General features: G+C 44.9%; 2 protein-coding genes across 4 annotated transcripts in view; one reads left to right on the plus strand and one right to left on the minus strand.

Annotated features, from left to right (window-relative positions):
• Positions 1-24,797, minus strand: part of CMSS1 (cms1 ribosomal small subunit homolog) — a 426,354-nt gene that overhangs the window by 195,145 nt on the left and 206,412 nt on the right. The gene's annotated exons all lie outside the window — the stretch shown is intronic.
• Positions 1-24,797, plus strand: part of FILIP1L (filamin A interacting protein 1 like) — a 381,420-nt gene that overhangs the window by 166,292 nt on the left and 190,331 nt on the right. For both annotated transcript variants that reach the window (XM_068270686.1, XM_068270687.1), the window contains exons 3-4: positions 2,564-2,737; positions 23,480-23,658. In XM_068270686.1, the coding sequence (XP_068126787.1) occupies positions 2,564-2,737; positions 23,480-23,658 (353 nt within the window). The remainder of the gene's footprint in view (positions 1-2,563; positions 2,738-23,479; positions 23,659-24,797) is intronic.

Consider the following 24,797-nt stretch of genomic DNA (forward strand, 5'->3'; position numbering starts at 1 on the left):
TCTGGTCACTAGCCAATCAGGAACTGACATGGGCTTGCGGGCACTTCCAGCTTCGGGTATGCAGAAGTGTATTGTAATAATACACTTCTGCGCATGCGCGCAGCAACGTCGCAATGCCGTTTAAAAAAACCTGCATCGCTATGGAGTAACATGACTTCTGGGCCAGTGCAGGTCGCCACGGGCCATGCAGGGTAACGTAATTCAGCTAGCGTTAGATTAGGCACTTCCGGCACAGCCCACCACAACGTTAGAAGTATGAACCTCCCCATAGGGTTACATTAGGCTGCGGTAGCAGTGCAGCAATTTGCCACAACGCACCGCCCCCGTGTGAAGGGCCCTGAAGGGAAACTGCATGGTGTGTAGCAAGCATTAAGCCTGGTACACACTTTCAATTATGATTGGCCAACCACTGACCAACTTTACCACTTCCAGGTATTATGTGGGTTACCTACACCAGTGATGACCTTGGCACTCCAGCTGTGGTGGAACTACAAGTCCCATGAGGCATTGCAATGCTCTGACAGCTCTAAGCATAACTCGGGGAGGCAGAGGCATGATGGGATTTGTAGTTTTGTCACAGCTGGAGTGCCAAGGTTAGCCAACACTGACCTACACAATCTGCTCATACTATTCAATATCTATTGACCCTCATACTACATAGAGGTCATAAAATTGGTCAGTAATTAGCCAATCATAACTGAAAGTGTGTACCAGGCTTTACAATCTGTTCATAGTATTTAAAATCTGTTGCCTCTCATACTACATTGAAGCGGCAAAATTGGATGTGTATGCGCACCTTCACAGTGACATTTTATAGTATACTCCAACGACTTTGGAGATATTGAGGAGAGGACCACATGGGACTTTATTCGGGAAAAATATAAAATAGCAATATCAACATAACTCACTCTAAAATTATTATTCATCAACTCAATAAGGCCTGGTTCACACTTGCGTTGGGAGTGGCAAACGGATCCGTGAAAACGGATCTAATTACCAGTTGATCGGATTCGTTTTTACTCCATTTTCGTTACGCTGCTTCTGTTCTGTTTCCCCACACCCCCCCTCCCCCCATCACCAAAGTAGATTTTGCCTCTTAGAACGGTCCGTTTCTTCACTGGCGTGCAGAAACGTTCGATTCTCTCATAGCTCCCAATAAAGTGCTTCAGCTTCCGCTTCCGTTCCGCTGGGCTCAGCGGTCCGGAAAAATAGCTGCAGCAGGAAACTTGCTCGGTGGATTTCAGTTCAGTGGATCGTGCGGAACGGATCCGTAAGAACGGACTGATGTGAACGGATCCATAGGTTAACATTGGATCCATTTGCATTCATTAGGATCCGTTCCGATCTGTGAAAGGACGGTTTTCTTTAAAGCCAGTATGAACTGGGCCTAAAATTCAATCTTTAGACTCAAGTTAATAATAAAACTTCATGTAGTCCAAATAGCCCGCCAACCATAGTGAGCAACTTTCATGGCCAGTAAAGGCATAAGCATATAATAGTCCATTGGATAGTCCGTATGCCATTCCAAAAGAAAATAAGGAGGGCAGGAGGGGTCAACCCAGCTAGTCCTGACAGAAGGTGAGAGAAACTGACAGCATCACCTGAGATGTGAGGGGGAATCAGCATCCATTGGCTGCCAGGAGCCCTGCCCCCTCTGACAGCTGCCAATCACAGGTAAGTGATATATGCACCTCTGCAGAGCAACAGCAGCTACTGTTATCCTTCCAAGTGACATTTCATAGTATACTGTATTAACTCGAGTATAAGCCTAATTTGTGGGCCAAAAAAAGTGGCCCAAAAGTGGGGGTCTCAGCTTATACTAGAGTCACTTCTCTTTGAGTAACCCCCACAGTGCCCCCACTATATGCGCAGTGGTGCATCCCCTGAGGGAGACCAAACACTTGACATTTCCATAGAAGGTCCCAGCTAACCTCATCTGGAGTTGTAGCCTTGAAAGGCATACAAGGAGAGTGTCCTACATCAAGTTTTAAATATATGACTATGTGGCTCAGTATTCCTTGCATTATCTCATCCAGCTTAAACTTTGCAACAGTTATTTGCATTGTCCATCCCCATTGCAGGCCTATGTTCTAGCTTATTATTGCAATCTGCTGAATTTATGCTGCTTTTCTAATATATGGTTGTGGTCGGCAATGGCTGTGAGGGGTGTTGTGGCTTTTGTCACCCCTGGCTTATACTCGGGTCAAACATTTTTTAAGTTTTTTTAAGGTAAAAGTGTGTGTGTGTGTGTGTGTGTGTGTGTGTGTGTGTGTGTGTGTGTGTGTGTGTGTGTGCGTATGTGTGTTTGGGGGGCGGGGGGGGGGTGTCAGCTTATACAAGAGTATATACTGTACTCCAATAACTCTGGAGATACTGAGGTGAAGCCTACAGGAGGTTTCTCAGACATCAGCAGACACCTGCGCTCTGACAGTACACAGCTCTCAGCTTGGCCATGCTAAGTGACATTTTATATTGTGAGAGATGCTTGAAATAACAAGGGAGTGAGGAAAGCAGGTCTTCTGAGTGTCAGTAACACAGATTTTCCTTTTTTTTTTTACTCCAGGCACGAGATGAAGTCATATCTGTGCTTAAGGCTGAGAAAATTGACCTGGCTCTGCTGGAGGCTCGATACGGCTTCGTGACTCCAAAACGGGTTTTAGAGGCCCTCCAGAGAGACGCTATCCAATCCAATGCTACGCAATGGCAAGAAGACATCTATGAGGAGCCAATGTGTGAGGTAACTGGAGCTCGTTTATTGCAGAACTCGTGTGAGGAGAGACAGTCCCATTCTCTTGTTTTAGAGGAAAAATGTGTCTGCCTGCAAATGTGCATGTGGTGACCCGTTCCACTCACTGCTCCGGCTGCTGCTGTCAGGCTGTATACAGTATGTAGTGCGCAACCCACTGACCAGAGCTGGACCATCCACCAGGCACCCTAGGCAGGTGCTTGCGGCCTACTGGACTTCAGCTTACCAAAAGAACCACAAGGAGGCTCACAATCTACTACCTTGCCTAAGGCCTCATTACATCTTAACGGGATTGTCCGCCATAAAATCAAATTTTATTTACCCACTGTTCTGTGTTTATTATGTAGTCTGCATCCTGACCTTGCATTGCAAGCATTCCAATATAATCATAAATGTTTCTGCTGTAATGAATCTTATCACAGTCAGCCTGGCTCTATTCTGATACATTGCTGGGGAGAGGGAATACATTCTACCTCCTCCTAACGCACATTATCTCCCTAGCTACTCCTGAATCTATCCCGTCTGTTATCCCTATGCCTCGCACAAACCTGTCCCCTTTGTCTTCACAACTTGTGGGCAGCACGGTGGTGTAGTGGTTAGCGCTCTTGCATTGCATGGTCCCCGTATTGAATCCCAGCCAGGGCACTATTTGCACGGAGTTTGTATGTTCTCCCTGTGTCTGTTTGGGTTCCCTCACATCCCAGCAACATACAGATAAGTTAATTTCCTCCCCCTAAATTGGCCCTAGACTATACATAGACTACACGATACATACATTACACATAGACATAGGACTATGGTAGGGATTACATTGTGAGTCCCTCTGAGGGACAGTTAAAGAGGAACTCCAGTGAAAATAATGTAATAAAAAAGTGCTTCATTTTTACAATTATGTATAAATTACTTAGTCAGGTTTTGCCCATTGCAAAACCTTTCCGGTCCCTGATTTACATTCTGACATTATATGTTGACATTTTTCTGCTGGCAAGTGATATCACTGGAAGGAGATGCTGCTTGCTTTTTTGGCAGTTGGAAACAGCTGTAATTTCCCACAATGCAACAAGGCACCATGGTCCTGACATCACACTGTGGGAGGGGTTTCACCACAATATCAGCCATACAGAGGCCCCCGAGGATCAGTTTGTGAAAAGGAATAGATTTCTCATGTAAAAGGGGGTATCAGCTACTGACTGGGATGAAGTTCAATTCTTGGTTAAGGTTTCTCTTTAAGTGACAAGGCAATATACTCTGTACAGTGCTGCGGAAGATGCCGGCGTTATATAAATACTAAAATAATAATAACTTTGTCCGCGCCCAAATTATACTCTGGGTCCTGCTGTAGCTGCAATTAGCATGCTAGATTCTTGGTCATGGTGGTCTTCAATAGCCACTTTGGCCAAGTTTCATACAGTGAACATAATTTAAAGCTATGTAGCTAATCGCTTAAAAGGAGGACATACAAATGCCTTTTATTTAAAAGGAGATGAATATAAACTGTTGAGATAAACAATTGTATCCACCCTCCTACTCCTGAAATTTTACTTTTAGAATCTTATGGTTTCATTTTCTTTTTAAAAGCTAAAAAAGTTGGTTCAATCATAATACTGTCTTGTATGACTGATACTGTCTTGTCCCAGAGCTAAAATACATGAGCTATTGACCTTTTTTATCTATCCCCTGCCAGGCAAGGGTTTTATGGATGAAATTCCTTATCAGTGAGGGTTACGTTTTAGCCCAACTGGTGTGAAGAGAAATTGCTAAGGTAGCCCATACATCTAACAATTTTGGCGGCCGATCGACCAAGAGTCAGAAATCTCTCTGAATGAATCTGATCCGAGAGAGAAGTGTTGGCTGACATAAACCGCAGGCCGATCAATTTCAGCATAAGACCTTTCAGGAATCGCATTGTGATGCTGCCCCCTAATGTTTTATGCCCCCCCGATGCCTGTGCACTTTATACTTTACCTGTCTGCTGTCCTCATTGTACTGAGGCATTTGTGCCCCCATGTGGTTGCAGGTGTTATAGCACTTGGTGCGCATGGGCGACGTCACACATGCGCCCCACATGCTATATGCCGGTAGTCACGTGGGGCCATAATGCAGAAATGGGCCATGGATGCTCAGCGAGGAGGGAGTGACAGGTAAAGTAAAACTGCATGGGCACCGGTGGGAGGGCATCAGGGCCGGGCCGAGGCATAGGCTGGAGAGGCTCCAGCCTCAGGGCGCAGTGTAGGAGGGGGCGCACAATTCATTCAGCTGTCATTCCTAATTGTGTATGAATCAGAAAGAAATAAGAAAAAAGGGGATACATGGCAGTGACTGCAAGCCAGATAACTAGATATTAAGGTGTTGGGGAGGTTGTGGGCCCTGTGGCGCCTCTTAGTCTAATAGCAATCAGTGTGTGACAGCTGGGGTGGGAGGGATGGAGGGGCGCACTTTGGTGTCTCAGCCTTGGGTGCTGGAGGACCTTTATCCCTGCTCTGGCATCAAACATAAGGGGTGACAGCGGCCGGGGGTTTCATTGACGTTCATCATTTGCGATTATCACGCTCCCTTAATGACCCGCACTCGATTGAGCACGTCGGCCCATGATTTCCCAACATGTCCGATCGATACACGTGACCAATTTCCAACCAAAATTGGTCAAATTGTCAAACGGGCATGCTTTTAGTGGCAGTGATTTTCATCAGATTCAATAATAATTATCAAATATGATGGTTGATTGGCCGGTCTATAGATGTATGGCAACCTTAATTTGCATACCTGAAAGTTAACTCTTTCAGGCAGAAAAAGAAGACAAGAAACACAGCCTAGTTATTTGTGTGCTTAGTACTGTACATAACTATGTCTATCTCATCATGTCACTTCAGGTACACATAAAAAGAAAAAAAGACATGCAGAGTCCAGCTATACTTAAAGAGACTCAGAGCTGAGTCTAACTGCGTTTTTTTTTTACTTACCCAGGGTTTCCTCCAGCCCCATAAACATGGATGTGTCCCTCGCCGTCCTACTGCGGTCTCCTGTTCAGCCGCGGTGAGCCCCAGTAAGCAGCTCAGTGACGTCAGCGACGGACCTTCTACGCATGTGCAGAAGGCCTGGCTGACGTCACTCAGCCAGACTGAGTCCAACTGAGCCTCGTACCGGCAGTTAACGACAGCTGAACGGGAGATTGCAGGAGGACGGCGAGGGACACATCCATGCTTATGGGGCTGGAGGAAGCCCCGGGTAAGTAAAAAAACAGCAGGAAGACTCGTCATCTCTGAGTCTCTTCAACCACTTTATCCACCACTGCAGTATATCTACATCCTCTGTGACTTCGGCTAGGTCCACACTAGACACAGATGCAGGACGGACACTGCAGTCCAGATCCGGGGAAGATTAGGGGAAGTACCACCGTACTGCAAACTGATGAAAGTGCATCAGTTTTGCATCAGTTTTGTATCAGTTTCCGTTCAGGTTTTTCCCTGACAGAAAACGTCTCCATCATTAGGAAGGAGTGGGAGGATTTTTTTGGGCCAATCATAAAGCTCAGGCTATCCGTTTTCACATCCGTTTTTTGCCTGTGGAGCTGGAGATGCGTTTTCTCATTACTTTCACTACCCCCTGCATGTATCCGTGGTCCTGATCCGTTGCGTGAAAATGCAGCAGGTCCGGACCTTCCGTTCAGGTTTTGAAAACGGATCCCCGCAAACGCAGACGGATCCGTTTTTTACTTGGGTGAGGCTGGCTGCTATTTTAAACATTAGTATCCGGGACTCCGTTTTTCATCAGGTTTGAAAAACGCAGCCACGGATACGTTTCCGGACCTAGTGTGGACGCAGCCTTCATCTAAGCTACGAGGTCGTAGATATACATCTTTGTAGCAGAAGCAGTGCTGTGCAGGATTGAGGTTGCTCCTGTGCACGTTTGGCACTATCTGATGCAGCACTAATTGGAGAATGGGAATAGGTTTCCTGAGATTGATTGTTGCCATTAAAAATACTTTTATTTTCTCAGTTCATAGTGAAAAACACACACTGTAGCATTATTTCAGAATCAGATATCTTCACCATAAATTGTGACCGGAACATAATCTAAGTTTTGTGATAAGTGGTAAGAATAGCCAAACAAAATTTGTGTTTTTTTATCTACAGTAGCACTTTTTATTTTAAACTGAAGTTGGTAAAACTGAGAAATAATGTGTTTTTTCTCTTTTTTCCTTGTTTTTCCATTAAAATTCCTAGAAAACAATATATGTTTAATTTCTGTGTCATAAGTAGGGATAAAGTTATTTCTGATTAAATAAGGACATAGCTACGATATCAAAACTGCTCTGGTCCATAAGTGGGAAACAAGGTCTGGATGCGAAGTGGTTAAAGTGGCCCTGAACTCTTGCACAGGACAGAAGGTAGACAGAGAAATGCACCCAGTATGTATTTAGAAAGCTTAGCCCGGTTTCATTCCCTCTCATTTGTGACTACTCACAACTGTAATTTAATCTCTAAGCAGTGTCAGCTCAGTAATCTCAGCAATCAGCAGAGGAGCTAATTTGTATACACAGGATGTTAACCCCATGTCTGCTTTCATGAAAGCAGGAATTAAACACATTGCAGATTCATTGCAGGATTTCTATCAGATATAACAAAGAAATGTTTTTCTTTAAAGGACATTTTATGCTGTTACTTATCTTTTAGAGTAGAGAGGTTCATTCTGAGTTCAGGTCCACTTTAGTTGTAGCCAAGGGAAAATGTTCACAAATAATAAAATGCATATGTTTTATCACTATGATCACCCTGCCGAAACACAACATGGAATTTCATGTGCAATTTTACCTGCAGTACCGATCCTTAAAGCAGACCTGAACTCAGAATTTCCCCTCTGTTCTAAAAGATAAGCAATGGCATAATAACTTTTAAAGAAAAACATTTCTTTGCTACAGCTCATACAAATTCTGCAATAAATCTGCAGGGTGTCTACTTCCTGCTTTCACGGAAGCAGACATATTGTTAACATCCTGTGCTTTCAAATGAGCTCATCTGCCGTGGCAGTCAGCTGACACAACTGAGAGATCAAATTACAATTAGTGACTAGTCACAGATGAGGGGGAATTAGACAGGCTAAACTCTCTAAATACATACAGGGTGGATTTCTCATTGTTTGCCTTCTGTCCAGTGCAAGAGTTCAAGTCCACTTTAAGGGCTCTTACACAGTGGGACATTGCGTTGCAGGGGACATTAACCACTTGCCGACCAGGGGATTTTTCACTGATCGGTGCTGCGTGGGCTCTACAGCCCGCAGCACCGATCAGGAGTGCAGCAGGGCGATCAGACTACCCCCCCCTTTTTTCCCCACTAGGGGGATGTCCTGCTGGGGGGGTCTGATCACCGCCGGCTGCATTTGCTTAGCGGGGGGGGGGCTCTTCAAAGCCCCCCTCCGCAGCGTTCTCCGCCGTCTCTCCCGCTTCCTCCCCCTGTGAGCTGCGCAGGACGGATTTCCGTCCTGCGCATTGAAGGATAGGCTTCAGCCTATCATATGCCGGCGATCCCCGGCCAATCAGAGGCCGAGGATCGCCGATCTGCCTTACGCGCTGCTGTGCAGCAGCGCCGTATGATGTAAACAGCGGGGATTTCTTCCACGCCTGTTTACATTTTGCCGGCGAGCCGCGATCGGAGGCTCTCCGGCTGTTCATGGAGACACTCTTTTTTCCCCACTAGGGGGATGTCCTGCTGGGGGGGTCTGATCGCCGCCGGCTGCATTTGCTTAGCGGAGGGGGGGGGGGGCTCTTAAAAGCCCCCCTCCGCAGCGTTCTCCGCCATCTCTACCGCTCCCTCTCCCTCCCCCTGTGAGCTGCGCAGGACGGATTTCCGTCCTGCGCATTGAAAGATAGGCTTCATATGCCGGCGATCCCCGGCCAATCAGAGGCCGAGGATCGCCGATCTGCCTTACGTATGATGTAAACAGCGGGGATTTCTTCCCCGCCTGTTTACATTTTGCCGGCGAGCCGCGATCGGCGGCTCTCCGGCTGTTCACGGAGACACCCTCCGTGAACTGACATGGAAAGGCCGCAGACGACCAGTTTACACCAATCGGCGTTAGCTGGTCGTCAAGAGGTTAAGGTCGCATAACGTTCCCCTAACGCAACGCACGGTTGTGCTAAAGGTGGACGCTACATAGAGCTGCGTTATGCGGCTCTTGGTGTGCCGTTTTCGCTCGACAGAACCGGCAATGATTCATATGAATCATTGCTAGCAGGAAGAGAACCGAGAATGATTCATATGAATCATTGCTAGCAGCCAGGGAACCGAGAATGATTCATATGAATCATTGCTTGCAGGCAGAGAACCGAGAATGATTCATATGAATCATCATTGCTAGCAGGCAGAGAACTGAGAATGATTCATATGAATCATTGCTAGCAGGCAGAGAACCGAGAATGATTCATATGAATCATTGCTAGCAGGAAGAGAACCAAAAATGATTCATATGAATCATTGCTAGCAGGCAGAGAACCGAGAATGATTTATATGAATCATTGCTAGCAGCCAGGGAACCGAGAATGATTCATATGAATCATTGCTAGCAGGCAGAGAAACGAGAATGATTCATATGAATCATTGCTAGCAGGCAGAGAACCGAGAATGATTCATATGAATCATTGCTAGCAGGAAGAGAACCGAGAATGATTCATATGAATCATTGCTAGCAGGAAGAGAACCGAGAATGATTCATATGAATCATTGCTAGCAGGCAGAGAACCGAGAATGATTCAATCATTGCTAGCAGGAAGAGAACCGAGAATAATTCATATGAATCATTGCAAGCAGGAAGAGAAACGAGAATGATTCATATGAATCATTGCTAGCAGGAAGAGAAACGAGAATGATTCATATGAATCATTGCTAGCAGGAAGAGAAACGAGAATGATTCATATGAATCATTGCTAGCAGGCAGAGAACCGAGAATGATTCATATGAATCATTGCTAGCAGCCAGGGAACCAAGAATGATTCATATGAATCATTGCTAGCAGGAAGAGAACCGAGAATGATTCATATGAATCATTGCTAGCAGGCAGAGAACCGAGAATGATTCATATGAATCATTGCTAGCAGGAAGAGAACCGAGAATGATTCATATGAATCATTGCTAGCAGGCAGGGAACCGAGAATGATTCATATGAATCATTGCTAGCAGCCAGGGAACCGAGAATGATTCATATGAATCATTGCTAGCAGGAAGAGAACCGAGAATGATTCATATGAATCATTGCTAGCAGGCAGAGAACCGAGAATGATTCATATGAATCATTGCTTGCAGGCAGAGAACCGAGAATGATTCAATCATTGCTAGCAGGAAGAGAACCGAGAATGATTCATATGAATCATTGCTAGCAGGAAGAGAAACGAGAATGATTCATATGAATCATTGCTAGCAGGCAGAGAACCGAGAATGATTCATATGAATCATTGCTAGCAGGCAGAGAACCGAGAATGATTCATATGAATCATTGCTAGCAGGAAGAGAACCGAGAATGATTCATATGAATCATTGCTAGCAGGAAGAGAACCGAGAATGATTCATATGAATCATTGCTAGCAGGCAGAGAACCGAGAATGATTCATATGAATCATTGCTAGCAGAAAGAGAACCGGCATTGCAGTGCAGTGAATATTAATTAGCCATGTGGCTAGGCAAAATAGCGGACTCTCCCTTCCTCCTCTCCTGCACACAAAAAACAATAAAACAACATTACTGAGCATGTGCAAACAGTGTAACGCAGCTAAAACCGCGTAGAACGCACAGCATGTTGCACTTTCATGGAACGTCCAGCGTTACACTGTAACGCAACGTGGGCACTGTGAACAGCCCATTGATTTTTCATCACTGTGTGTTGGGCTGCGTTACAGGCTGCTCTAACGTGCGCCTGTAACGCCCCAATGTGAAACCAGCCTAAAACAAAACAAAAAACATAAGGTTAAAAAAAAACAACTTTTATTTTGAAATCCCATACTGTCACAGGCCCCGGTGCATCAGAAGTGCCGTAAATCACGGCGTTATTAAGCTTTTAAGGCAGGAATAATATCTGAAGTAATGAAAAATAGCAGATAATATATTTCTTTGAACTAGGCTTCCAATAGCTGCCAGTCAAGCCGTACGTTCTCGCGCTGACGCCAGACATTGCACTTTTGTTACAGCGTAACCTTTCCACATGAACTCTATCTGCTTTCAATTATAAGCCAAGAAACGCTGGCTAGGAGAGGCCAATATTCTAGCCATTTACAAAGATGTCTCTCTGTAGCCCGGAGTGGGAGAAACGCACACTGACATGTGGACATGATGTCAGCTCTTGGCCATGTGCACAGCAGGATATTGTCCTGACTCCCATTACGTTTGTTTCTAAATAAAAATCTATTGTGGCTTGTTCTGCTGATTAGGCATTTCTATAGGATGACTGCATAGCGGCCTATAAGTGACTGAAAACCGAGCAGCCTGAGAACGAGAGACCTGTCCGCGCTCCCCTGCGCACCAGGCGGACAGGTGGAGGTGGCACGCACAATATAAGAGGATGCGCTCCACGCAGCTCTGCAGGCAAGTCAGCCAATCACATCCACTCGCATAGAGACTTTCCAACAAGCTACAAAACTATTGCATGTAGTTAAAGGACAACCGTAGTGACAAACGGAACTTGTATTGTTTAACCTCTTGAGGACCGTAGGCTTACACCCCCTAGTGACCAGGCAATTTTTACGATTTCGGTCACTGCAGCTTTAAGGCCTCGTTGCAGGGCAGTACAACTCAGCACACAAGTGATTCCCCCCCCCCTTTTTCTGCCCACCGACAGATCTTTCTGTTGGTGGGCTCAGATCGTTCCTAGGATGTTTTTTTTTTTATATATAAATATTACTATTATTTTTTCTATCTGCCCCTGCCTCCCTCCGCCAGCCAATCACATCAATCGGCTGTCATTGGCATCAGCCTATGACAGCTGATCGTCTTTGTGCCTCCAGAGGTGGCTGGGAGACTGATGACAGAGCAGAGCTCCATCATTCAAGCAGAGATGCGGCGTGTGCGATCTCCTGCAAATCCCCACCCCAGGACTTTACGCCAAGCGGCGTAAGGCGGTCCTGGGGCTGCCGCCACATTCACAATCGGCGTGACACGGTCGTTAGATGGTTAAAAGGAAATAATTATGGCAGCCTCCATATCCCTCTCACTTTAGGTGTTCCTTAATTAAAGTGTACCTGAGACAATGGGCATAGAATCATACTTACCTGGGCCTTCCTCCAAGTCCATGAACTCCATGGGCTCCATCACTGTCCTCCCAGGCGGCTCCGTTTGTCTGCAATCCTTTCCTTTAGTAAGGCTTCAGTTAGGCTGCGCATTGGTGCTCCTGTTGCTTGGAGTATTCTGCGCCTGCACAGGTAGTAGTGTGCAGGCGCAGAACACTCCCTGCGACAGGAGCAAGATCGCAATGCAGCCCAACGGACACGACTGAAGCCTTACTAATGGGAAGCGGCCAGGGAGGACGGCGAGAGAGCTCATGGAGTTCGTGGGGCTGGAAGGAGCCCCAGGTAATTAAAAAAAATTCTTCTATGCCCATTGTCCCCGGTGCACTTTAAGGGACACTTGAAGTGAGAGGGATATGGAGGCTGCCATATTTATTTCCTTCTAAACAATACCAGTTTCCTGCTGATTCTCCGCCTATAAAGTTGAGTGTACACGCTGGTTTGAACTCGGCCAAAGCGGACAATAAGGACTACCTCAGCTGAGAATTGTGAGTCAATACCGTATGTGTACATCGGCTGTCCGACATCTGCTAAAGATCCAGTAGGAATCCCAAATGCTGAACGAGAAATAATCGTTTGTTCTCCCTGCATGAGGACTCTGCTTCCTCATTCGACCACTCACTCTCTCGCAACCCCCCCCCCCCCCCCCCCCCCATAGCAACAGCATCAGCTTACCCAAGGGAACGAGTACCCATCTTTGCCAAGCAACAGAAGTCTCGCAGTATGTACAAGCCTTTATATTCTTAGCCGTGGACCCTGAACAATCATGCAGATCAGATGTTTCTGACTGAAGTCTGTCTGGCTGTTGTCCTGAGGAAGCGGGAAAACCCATAAAATGCGTTGTCATGAACCTACTGTGTGAAATAATCCTTTGAAAAGAATATCAAGATACTTTGACTATTTTGAGATCTTTAGGAGAGGTAAGCCAACCATACCTCTCCTTCTTTTTGTGTGCCTGAACCCTCAAGTATTACCTTCAGCCAATAAGCTTAACACTAACTTTCTTACCGATTAGCCTAACTCCACCCTTTATATTGAAAAGCCTAACTTATCGTTAGGCCAAAATCGCCACACAAAACTGAACCTCCCTTTCACCGCTAGCTGGATGCTTCCCGAAGACTTGTGATGCTCTCTGTCTCTGTACCAATTGTGCCACTTACTGAAGTCCTTGCACCAAAAACTACCTCCCTGTTGCCCCATAGTTGAAATTGTAGTCTATGACATACACCTCCCCAGTGCCCTGAACTGAAAATTAAGTCAAAATAAACATACACAGGTCATACTTACCTCCCATGTAGTCTACTCATCAATCTCTTTCTCCTCTCCTACATCCTGTTTGTCCACTGCGATCTATGGAATTCACCGTCTTCCAATTTAAAAATGGTGATGACCCAGTAACAGCTTCCTGTCCAGCACACTGTTAAACTGTAATATCGCCCACTTGAGCAATAGGGAAACATGGACATTACCTTGCACAGTTGTTATTTCAGTTATAACTGACAGCAACTGATATATTTCAGTTCTAACAAAATATTGTCAGAACTGGAAGGAATTGTTATAAGCACAAAATGGTGAGCTTCTGAGAGGAACTGCTGGTGAGGTAAGTATGTAATATTAATTTGCAGGTACATCATGTATTTATTTAAAATAATTTTACTCTGTTCAGTTTACCTCTAATATTGCGGTCTATGGGAGAGCGGATAATCGCCGGTTGCCGTGGAACCAAAAATAAGTTGCTTCTTTACTGCTGACTACCAGTGTGTGCCTATAAACAGCTTTACATTGTAAATCTCTCATAACAGACATCATGAACGGCACAACACGCCACATACAACCTTTCAAACTGTAAAGGACCACTGTTGGGAAAGTTGGAAAATGTAAAATACACGTAAACACATACAAATAAGAAGTATGTTTCTACCGGAGTAAAATGAGCCATAAATTACTTTTCTCCTATGTTGCTGTCACTTACAGTAAGAAGTAGAAATCTTATGGAACTGACAGGTTTTCGACTAGTTCATTTCTTCATGGGGGATTCTCAGTATTTCATTTTTCTTTACAAAAGCACTCCTTGAAGAGGATCTATTCAAAGATGCAGGCCGTCCCTCCTACTGGTTTGCACACTATTCTGGCAGTTAGAATAAGCAACTGCCATTATTTATTCTAGTATTTATATAGCGCCGACATATTACGCAACGCTGTACAGAGTATATTGTCTTGTCACTAAGGGCTCGTTTCCACTATTGCGGTGCGGAATCGCCTGGATTCCACCGCTGGTGAAATCGCATGCGGATGCGATTCCCTGTGCGTTTTTTGCCGCGAATTCGCATAGGTGAGGGTATATGCGATTTTAACCATGTCACTGCCTGTGTGAATTTACACTGGTACCTATGCGAATTCGCTGCAAAAACCGCATGGGGAAAACGCATGCGATTTCCCTATTAAATACATTGTGTGCGATTCGCCTGCATACCACACGCAGGCGAATTCTGCAGGGTGTTCCGTGCAGATTTTCCCCGCACAATAAAACGCTCCTGCAGACGCATAAGTGGAAACAGGCCCATTCACTTATATTGTCTATGCGAATCCGCATACGCAAGACGCATGCGGATTCGCGATAGTGGAAACAAGGCCTAACTGTCTCTCAGAGGGGCTTGCAATCTAAACCCTACCATAGTCATATGTCTATGTATGTATCGTGTAGTGTATTTATTGTAGTCTAGGGCCAATTTAGGGGGAAGCCAATTAACTTATCTGTATGTTTTTGGGATGTGGGAGGAAAATGGAGTGCCCGGAGGAAACCCACACAGACACGGGGAAAACATAAAAACTCCTTGCAGATGTTGACCTGGCTGGGATTTGAACCAGGGACCCAGCACTGCAAGGCGAGAGTGCTAACCACTACGCCACCGTGCTGCCCATTCACTACTTTTCACTGAAAGTAAAGAAAACCCTGAGAATCCCCCATGAGGAGACGGGCTAGTTCAAAACCTGTCAGTTCTGTCAGATTTCTACTACCTACTGTAGGTGACAGCAACATAGGAAAAGCTTAACTTATAGAACATTTTAATCTGGGAGAAATGCACTTTTTATTTATGTGTTTTCATGTATTTAACAATTTTTGCGACAGTGGTCCTTTAACGTGCGAGTTTAGGAGACCCTACAGGAAATAGAACATGTCTGTTACATAACCGATCACTGCAGTGGCAGAGAAAGAATGTAAACTGTTATAACAAAACGTCAGTTTAACATGGAAACTACAATAACACGACGACTTGACACTGACAAATTATCTCCACTGACTTTGATATTAATGTAAGACGATCCGTGGTGTAAATGTTTAAAAACTCCGGCGTGCCACGGAATGTACTTTATACGGACAGACACACAATAGAGGTACTGGGAGAATAAGCCTGATTGCCGTACGCTCAGACAGCTGGACGCGCTCCCCTCGCCGCCGGTGGAGATCGGCCAAAAACATACAACAAGATAAACAATGTGCTGCTTGCCTTAAATGAAATACAGTATGTAGCATGAGATAGGCTGCTATAATGGCTGCGGCCCTGCAAGCCCAGAATACATGAGGTATTACGTAAATGGTGCCCTTTTTGGTTAGCTAAATATTTTCTTAATCTCCAGTCAGGCTCAGCGCTAGACTGCGAGCCGAGGAGAGGACAGCCATAATGAGCGCAGGCAGGGCTCTGTGTTCATTCATCACTCTGGCGTTCTGCTGAGGGCTAAAGTGGTCGATTTATCAAAATGGGAAAGTTCAGCTCTTCGTGGCCTGCGCTGTGCTTTGCCATTGCTTGGCATGGCTGCGCAAATACCTTTCCCAGTCTGAGGAGTTATGACAGTGATTCTGTAATGGATTGCGCTAATACAGTGCCGTAGGGATCAACATAGTAGCCATAGCGGCTGCTATGGGGCCCATAGCCAAGGGGGGCCTCCTAATGCCAGTGGCCGGTGACGATAATGGGGTCTGCAGAGTAATAAGACTAGAGCAAAGGAGAGTAGTGATCTATACTGGGGGCTTCCTATACTTGGGAGAAGCAGTAGAGCATTGTACCGTGTTAGCCATCAGTAAAAGCAAGAAGTTTTTAATCCGGATCATACCATTTATTGGCTAACTTAGAGATAAATAAAAAGTAAGCTTTCGGTTGTATGTTATGTTTTAGGAAATGGGTGATCTTATCTATTTAGCTAGCATGTCTGGGAAAGCCTCATGAAGAGGAAATTAAAGTGGACCCAAACCAAATATTTTTTTTTATTAAATATTTAATTAATCATTATAATTAAATATTTAGTTGCACCACTCTGACACATACAAAGATAAATAAACACTCCTTCATGCCTATGAGCATTTCAGTGCATGCTTTTCACCCTTCTCTTTTCATAACTAGGGTTATACAGGTGGCAGCCATTACTTCTGAGCTTAGTAGGAGGTTTTAGATCATGGGTGTGTTTATCATCAGCTACTCTCCCTCACAGGGGCGTCGTCTATGTGAAATCTCACACAAGCTGAGATCACCTCCCCTGTGACATCATCAGTAGCAGCCTGTGTTGTTTTTTATCTCCTCCACCAGTCTGCCGGATTCTGTCCCGGTAATATGAAAGGAAGGGAGGGGTTCCTCCAATAAATGTAAAATATTTTATATTTGTCATTATGCAGCTGAAAAAAGGCTGCTATTTATTATTATAATTTAGAAAATTGATTTTATTTCTGAAATCTTGTATTTTGAATTTGGGTCCACTTTAAGGCATGTTTCTCCTCCGTATGTCCAATGTATATAACCTGTGTTTTTTTTTTAATATTGTCAGTATATGCAGGAACGGAGTCTGATGAAGGCTTATTATTAGCCGAAAGCTTACTTTTTATTACCACTAAGTTAGCCAATAAATGATATCATCCTGATTCAAAACTACTTGCTATACTTGGGGGCTATCTATAACTGGAGGCCCCTCTGACTACCTATACAGGGGGGCTACCTAATTTGGGATACTTCTGGCTACCTTTAGCGGTGAGCACTTTTGCCTACCTAATACTGGGGGGGGGGGTGCCTCTGGCTATTGTCTAATTCTGGGCAGCAGGTCTGACAGCCTACAACTACTGTGTGTACGAAAGGAAAGGGGGGGGGGGGGAGGTGGACTAAGGTTTCTTTTTTGTGGGGGGCCCAACCAAAGTTTTGCAATGGGACTCCATAGTTTCTAGCTACGCCCCTGCACTAACGCAAAAAAAAACCCACTACAGATTATTATTATTATTATTATTATTTAGTATTTATATAGCGCCGACATATTACGCAGCGCTGTACAGTGTATATATATATCTTGTCACTAACTGTCCCTCAAAGGAGCTCACAATCTAATCCCTACCATTGCCATATGTCTATATTATGTAGTGTAAGTACTGTAGTCTAGGGCCAATTTTAGGGGGAGCCAATTAACTTATCCGTATGTTTTTGGAATGTGGGAGGAAACCGGGGTGCCCGGAGGAAACCCACGCAGACACGGAGAGAACATACAAACTCTTTGCAGATAGTGCCCTGGCTGGGATTCGAACCAGGGACCCAGCGCTGCAAGGCGAGAGAGCTAACCACTACGCCACCGTGCTGCATGAGCAGGACTCTCACGCCGGCCAGCATAATAGCGCTATGCACGGAAGCAGGAACCAGACCTGACGACTTCAGGTCAAGTCCTGTAACTGGAGCCAGGAATGGGACCGGAAGGATGCCAGGGGACCTCACGGCCTACGGTGGGCTGGAGGAAGCCCCAGGTAAGTGCAAATTTAGTTTTTATCACCTGCTCAGGGTCCCTTTAAGCATTAGTTTCATAAAAAGCAACGAGTAAACACTCTAAACAATAGGAAACCAACTTAAATGAAACCTGAGCTCACAGTTAAAAAGGGGCATTTGCTTCAATTTGAAACAAACGTACCTTTCCAGTTCAAACTATTTAAAAAGAACATTTTGGTGGGTCTTATTTTCTTTCACTTCTGTGTTGTACAAGGGCAGGCATTTCCCCAGAAGTCATTCACTGTTCTTCAACCAGACTCAAAGGGCGAGAGGGTGTCAATATCCTCACTGAAACATCTCTCACTGGGGCTCAATTTAGGCTCTTTTATAAAGTGATTAAAACAATGTCTATAGTGATCTGCAAAATAAAGTCTCTCAATCTGTTCACAAACCCCTCCAAATCACTACAGATTCAGTAATAAATACACAGTTTTACACCCTTTCCACAGAGATGTCTTAAAATGTAACTTTAAACAAGTAGTTTTAAAATCAGTACAGTCGGTAACCGGACTATGGACTCTGTAAAGTGCTGCAGAAGATTTCCGTGCTAAATAATGATAATATGGTTGGACATTATAATATGACTATGGTAGGATTAGATTGTGAGCTCCTGAGGAACAGTTAGTAACATGGCTATGGATTCTGTAAAGTTCTGTGGAAATTGTTGGCAGTATATTGACATTGCCCAGGCTGGATGGTGTACTAGTTAAAGAGGACCTCCAGGGAAAATAATTAAAAACAAAACAAAAAGAGCTTCAATTTTACAATAATTATGTATAAATGATTTAGTCAAGTGTTTATCCATTGTAAAATATTTTCTCTCCTTGATTTACATTCTGACATTTATCACATGGTGACATTTTTACTGCTGGCAGGTGATGTCAGTGGTAGGAGATGCTGCTTGAATTTTTGGCAGTTGGAGACAGCTGTTATTTCCCACAATGCAACAAGGCTCCCACAATGTGATGTCAGAACCATGGTCCTGACATCACACTGTGGGAGGGGTTTCACCACAATATCAGTCATACAGCACCCCCTGATGATCCATTTGTGAAAAGGAATAGATTTCTCATGTAAAATGGGGTATCAGCTACTGATTGGGATGAAGTTCAATTCTTGCTTACGGTTTCTCTTTAAGGGCTCTGCCTTTGACATGGGAGACCAGGGTTTGAATCCTGGCTGGGGTCAGTACCTATTCAGTAAGGAGTTCAAGGCAAGACTCCCTAACACTGCAGGGTGGTCTCTTGAGCTCATCCTTAGTGGTTGCAGCTCGTGAGCGCTTTGAGACCAACAGGAGAAAAGCACAATGCAAATGTTCAGATTATTAATACACTAATGATAATAAAAAAAAAATCTGTGCTTCCCTTTATGTTATGATTGCTATTGATACTGCGTCTCTGGGTGTGGAATAAGCAAACTGCAATCAAATGTATGGATTTCTTATATATTTAGGGAAGAATGCCACAAGGTTCACAGCAAACGGGTTTATAACTAGAGTCCCGACCGATGTCCTGAATTCCGCCGCGGTACACGATGTACTCCCGGAGTAGCTCAGTGTCACCCAAATCACTTGTTTTCTTTGACCGAACACTGAAGTACCTCATTAGCTCCTAAGCATTTCGGCAACCTCGATGGTGTTGAAGAGTGATGTTCCCACATCAGCTGTGGCTGGCACAGAGTAACACTGCGAGACCGCGGCCCAGAGAGGACAAATTAACCGCGACTAATTGGGAATTAAATAAGCTCTTAATGATTTCCTGGATCGCCATCAAACACAAACCCAGGAGCTCTTCGCTACTTCGCTTGTCTATCTTTTTGTAAAAGAGTGGAACATAAACCGCTCAGAGTAATAAAATGCTGGAATGTCATTAAAAAGCGATTTCCATAGCTGAACATAGATACCGATTTGGATGGTCCTGTAAAAAATACACTTTACAAAACAAGCAAAGTGATGACATGTAAACAAAGAGTAATCGAGCACTCACAATGGGGTAGCATGTTATGTCACGTAACATGAGGACCAGAGCAATTTTCTCTGCCCATTAATTTCTCATTAACTTGCATAGACGAATATTTACGGCCCTGGAGCATCAAGTGGAAGATCATCTTGTTGTGAATGGATACTCAGAATGGTGGGTTACCACTAAGGCAACCAATGTATAGGCAGGTGGGGAGGTTAAACCCAACCCCACTCGGGTTAAAGTGATCCTTTCTCCAGCCCCCGTAGTCCGTGAGGTCCTGACTTGGCCAGTAGTTGTTAGCAACTGCGCATCCATCGCCATCAGCGTTTTGCGCATGCGTGGTTGTGCACAGAATGATCATGGGCTACATGCATGCAAGGGAGACGGGTGCATTGACGGCCCGCACAAAACTCCTGACCAAGTCATGCGCTAATGGTGCTGCCAGCTGGAGAATGGAGGGAGCCCAGAGGATGCCGAGGAACCCTTATGGACTACGGGGGCTGGAGGAAGCTCCAGGTAAGTTCAGTATGGCATTTTTACTTCTGTTCAGATCGGAACCTCATGTTTAAAGGGGAACTGAAGTAAGAGGTATACGGAGGCTGCCATATGTATTTCCTTTTAATCAATATCAGTTGCCTGGCAGCCCTGCTGGTCTATTTCTCGGCAGTAGTATCTGAATAACACCAGAAACAAGCATGCAGCTAGTCTTGTCAGATGTGACTTTAAAGTCTGAAACACCTGATCTGCTGCATGCTTGTTCAGGGGCTATGGCTAATAGTATTAGAGGCAGAGGATCAGCAGAGCTGCCAGGCAACTGGTATTGCTTAAAAGGAAATAAACATGGCAGCCTCCATATACCTTTCTCTTAATTTCCTCTTTAAGACAGTGGTCCTCAAACTATGGCCCGTGGGCCGAATGCGGCCCCCCGCGGCTTTTTCACTGGCCCCCCAAACACAAAAATGTATAACTTATAGATGTGGCCCACTGCACCTTTAACCACTTCAGCCTACAGCTTCGAAAATCTTATGCATCCGAGCAATGTTCACCTCCCATTTAATCGCTAATAACTTTATTGCTACTTATCAAAATTAATTGATCTATATCTCGTTTTTTCCGCCACTAATTAGGCTTTCTTTAGGTAGTACATTTTGCTAAGAGCCACTTTACTGTAAATACATTTTAACAGGAAGATTAAGATAGAAATGGAAAAAAATCATTATTTCTCAGTTTTTGGCCATTATAGTTTAAAATTAATACATGCTACAGTAATTAAAACCCATGCATTTTATGTGCCCATTTGTCCCGCTGATTACACCATTTAAATTACGTCCCTATCACAATTTATGGCGCCGATATTTTATTTAGAAATAAAGGTGCAATTTTTTTTATTTTTTTTTTAATACAAAAATGTATTTGGGTAATTTTAGTTTGGGAGGGAAATAGCCAATTTTAGATGTAATATAATGTATTTTTTTATTCAATACAGGTATGTGGGTGCAGTTTACTATTTGGCCACAAGATGGCCACATTCAAAAAATTCCTGGATGCGAACGATGTCGCATCTAGGAACTAAAATGAAGAGAAGAAGTTTCCTGGGGGCAGAAATACCACGCTCTCTGATGAGAAAGCGTCGGTATTTCTGCCGGGGACTTAGATCGGTGAATGGGAATTATATGCGGGAGGCAGCGGGAGCGTGCGCGGGCCCGATCGCGCGCACCACACGGCTGCAGCACCACTGCCTATCTGGATGGATATATGCGTCCAGATATGGCGAATCGGCGGCCCGCATATAGAAATGCAGTGCTGGCACCACTCATCCACATACTGTAGAAGACAGCGAGCAGTAATTCACTGGCTTCCAATACAATTCTGCATCAGGTGTCCAACTGGATGGCAGGTTGTCACCTGGGTATGCTTCACTGCCTGGGGCACAAAGACGTTCTTCAGCCACCACATGACTGAATGGCTGCTGCTGGGAGGTCTCATCCGGGCATGATTGGGTGGAATGAAGACCTAGATTCAATGTAATGTTTTTCAAAATCATTTTATGTATGTTCTGGCCCCCCAGCAGTCTGAAGTATGTTGATCCGGCCCTTGACTGAAAAAGTTTGGGGACCCCTGGTTTAAAGTGGATCCAAGATAAACTTTTACTCATTGCATAATTGTGTTCCTTTCATATAGTTTATAAGGCATTCCTCAAGCCAAATACTTTTTTTTTGTTTTGTTTTAATACTCTAATTCCTTATAAACTAAACAAGCCTCGCCCACAGCTTCAGAGAGCCTTGGCAGTTTCAGACTCATGTACCAAGGGCTTATGGGAGCGAAGTCTGGGCAGGAGGAGGTTACTAGCCATAGATTTCAGAGGCAGAGGGAAGGCTGAGGGCTGAGATGCTATCAGCTCGCCTGGGTAATGAGACAAACAGAACATGGCTGCCCTCATTGTACCACAAGAATCAATAATCATAAACTATTGAAGCTGTGTGCAGATAGATTTGCTGTGTAAACTACCTAAACTTTAGATAAGATATATAGACAAGTTATTTGTTATACTTAGTTTTTCATCTCGGATACGCTTTAAGAAGTCACACTCTGTAGATTGATGTAGACATACCCTCCACCAAGGGTGGACAAGCTTGTAATTAGTCGTATTGAACAGAGATGCCAGAAAGAATAAAATAAGTGAAAACACCTTAAAAAGGGGGATAGTGGTGGACTAACCTCCCCATTGAAGACTAGAATTGTCTGGTTTAGACAAAAGCTTTATTTATATACGCCACAGAAAATGCAATGCGTTTCACAGGTCTAACCCGCTTCCTCAGGCAGTTAGCAGGAGCAACAGCATTGAGCTCTCAGTAGGCAGGGCACCCTGTCTACTTATGATCATGATGACATGGTTTACTTTACAGAGTCTGTATGACCTACCTGTACAATGCTGTGCTGTTCAGATCAGAAACACAGAGGAACGTTCAATCGGAAACATGGCCCTCCACAAACTGGTACCACAGAGTTAGAGGTACACAAGTCAAAGCAGGTAACGCAATTCACGGGCCAGCAATAGATCAGCAGGACTTCCAGGCAACTGGTATTGTTTAAAAGGAAATAAATATGGCAGCCTCCATATCTCTCACTTTGAGTGTCCTTTAAAGAGACTCTGAAGTCTCATAAAAATCATCTTTTTATTTCAAAAAGTCTTTAACATGTTTGCCCTAACTAAAGCGCTGCATCCAGCGGCTGAACTCTAACTAAATCCCCCCAAACTTCCCGGGCACACTGCGGGGAGCGCTTCTGTGAGAGGCAGAGCTTTCAGCCGCAGCTCTGCCTCTCCACGCGTCCATCAGCGCGGATCGCCGCCTCCACCCGTCCCTCTCAGTCTTCCTTCACTGTGAGAAGCGGGGGAGAGGCGGAGATACGCGCTGATTAACACGTAAGGAGGCAGAGCTGCGGCTGAAAGCTCTGCCTCCTCCAGCAGCAAAATCCACGACCAAGAAAGTCGTGGATTTTGCAGGGGAGAAGGACATTTTTGAAATAAAAAGATGATTTTTATGAGACTTCAGTGTCCCTTTTAAATGCGACCTCCCCCAGGGTGGATGGTATATGCTTTCATCTGACACCCACGCACCGTATCACTCTCCAGGAACTGTGTAAAGCCCAACATGAAATAGGGGCCTGTCCATTTGCACATTACATGGTTACACGTTCTCTTTGTGTGTTACAGCTGGATAAAGTGGTGGAAAAACATAAAGAGTCTCACAAGAGAATGCTGGAGCAGCTATTACTGGCCGAGAAGTCACAAAGAGAAGTTCTGTATGAACTGGAGGATGAGAAGAGGAAGCATACGGAGTACATGGAAAAGAGTGATGAGTTCACCGGCCTGCTGGAGCAAGAGCGGGAGAGGTAAGAACGCTGCCCTTTCCTTCCAGGCTTCATAAATAATGGAGCTGTGTGCTATTCTGTTTATCTAGTGTTATTACCCATTTCCTGCCACTATCGAGCATAAAAAAAATCATAAAAATGTATTTTAAAAAAATCACCAGGTGGTTGCCCTTGCCATCTCCACTAGCAAATAATATGGGCAAGGGAATGTAGAGCTACTAAAGTACAAAACTTTATTGGCAAACTTTGCTAATAAAGTTTTGTAACTTAGTAGGTGTAGGTTCCCTTAGGCCTCGTTCACATCTAAAATCGTAATCGCAAACTCAAGCGTTCTGCGATTTTGTGCAGCATAAAGTGGTTTTTGTGAGCATTTAGCGCTCTTCCTATACCTTCTATTATAACAAAAATGCCCCCAAAATGGTACAGGCACCGCTTTGCTGACCGCACAGCGCACGCACCACACTGCTATGAACCTTCTCAAAGAGATTCGTTGCACAAGCGTTTTGTGGGCGATTTTGAAAATCGCCTGCGCTGGAAAAAAGGGCTAAAACACCCCTAGTGTGAGCGAGCCCTTATCCATTTTATTAACTATTTGATGTACTATTAAGGTGAGACGGGCTCATGATAGTTATATGTACGGTTAATATCTTGTAGCTTGTTTTTTGATAGCATCTCCACTATCAGCCTGATTTAGCTAAGGCTAGTATAAACTGCCCAACTATCTTCTAAACGTGGTCTGTTGGAAGATAGCTGGGCATGTGTATGGACAGCCCCGGGCTGACCATGACGCCAGGTGACGCAACTTTCTCAGACAACATCAGCGTCAGGGCGGCATCCCACCCCACCCCGTCTCCTAGGGTCCCCCTCCGGTGCTCCTCTCCATGCAGAACAGCAGCGGCAAGACGCTTATGTGACGTCCAGCCACCGGTGGGTCTCCCCTTTGATGTGCCTGCAGCTGCCGGGTGCCCTCGGTAGCTGCTGCTCGTCAACTTCCTTTTTCTGCTGCAAGAAGTAGATGAGCAGCGGCAACAGATGGCAGGTCACAGGGAGACCCGGCAGCTGCAGGCACATTAAAGGGGTGTCCTGCCGGCAGCTGGATGTACAGTAAGTGCCCTGCCACTGCTGTTCTGCATGGAGGGGGGGGGGGGGGGGAGAGCACC

The sequence above is a fragment of the Hyperolius riggenbachi genome, chromosome 2 (assembly GCF_040937935.1).
Source record: "Hyperolius riggenbachi isolate aHypRig1 chromosome 2, aHypRig1.pri, whole genome shotgun sequence".
Taxonomy (NCBI): domain Eukaryota; kingdom Metazoa; phylum Chordata; class Amphibia; order Anura; family Hyperoliidae; genus Hyperolius; species Hyperolius riggenbachi.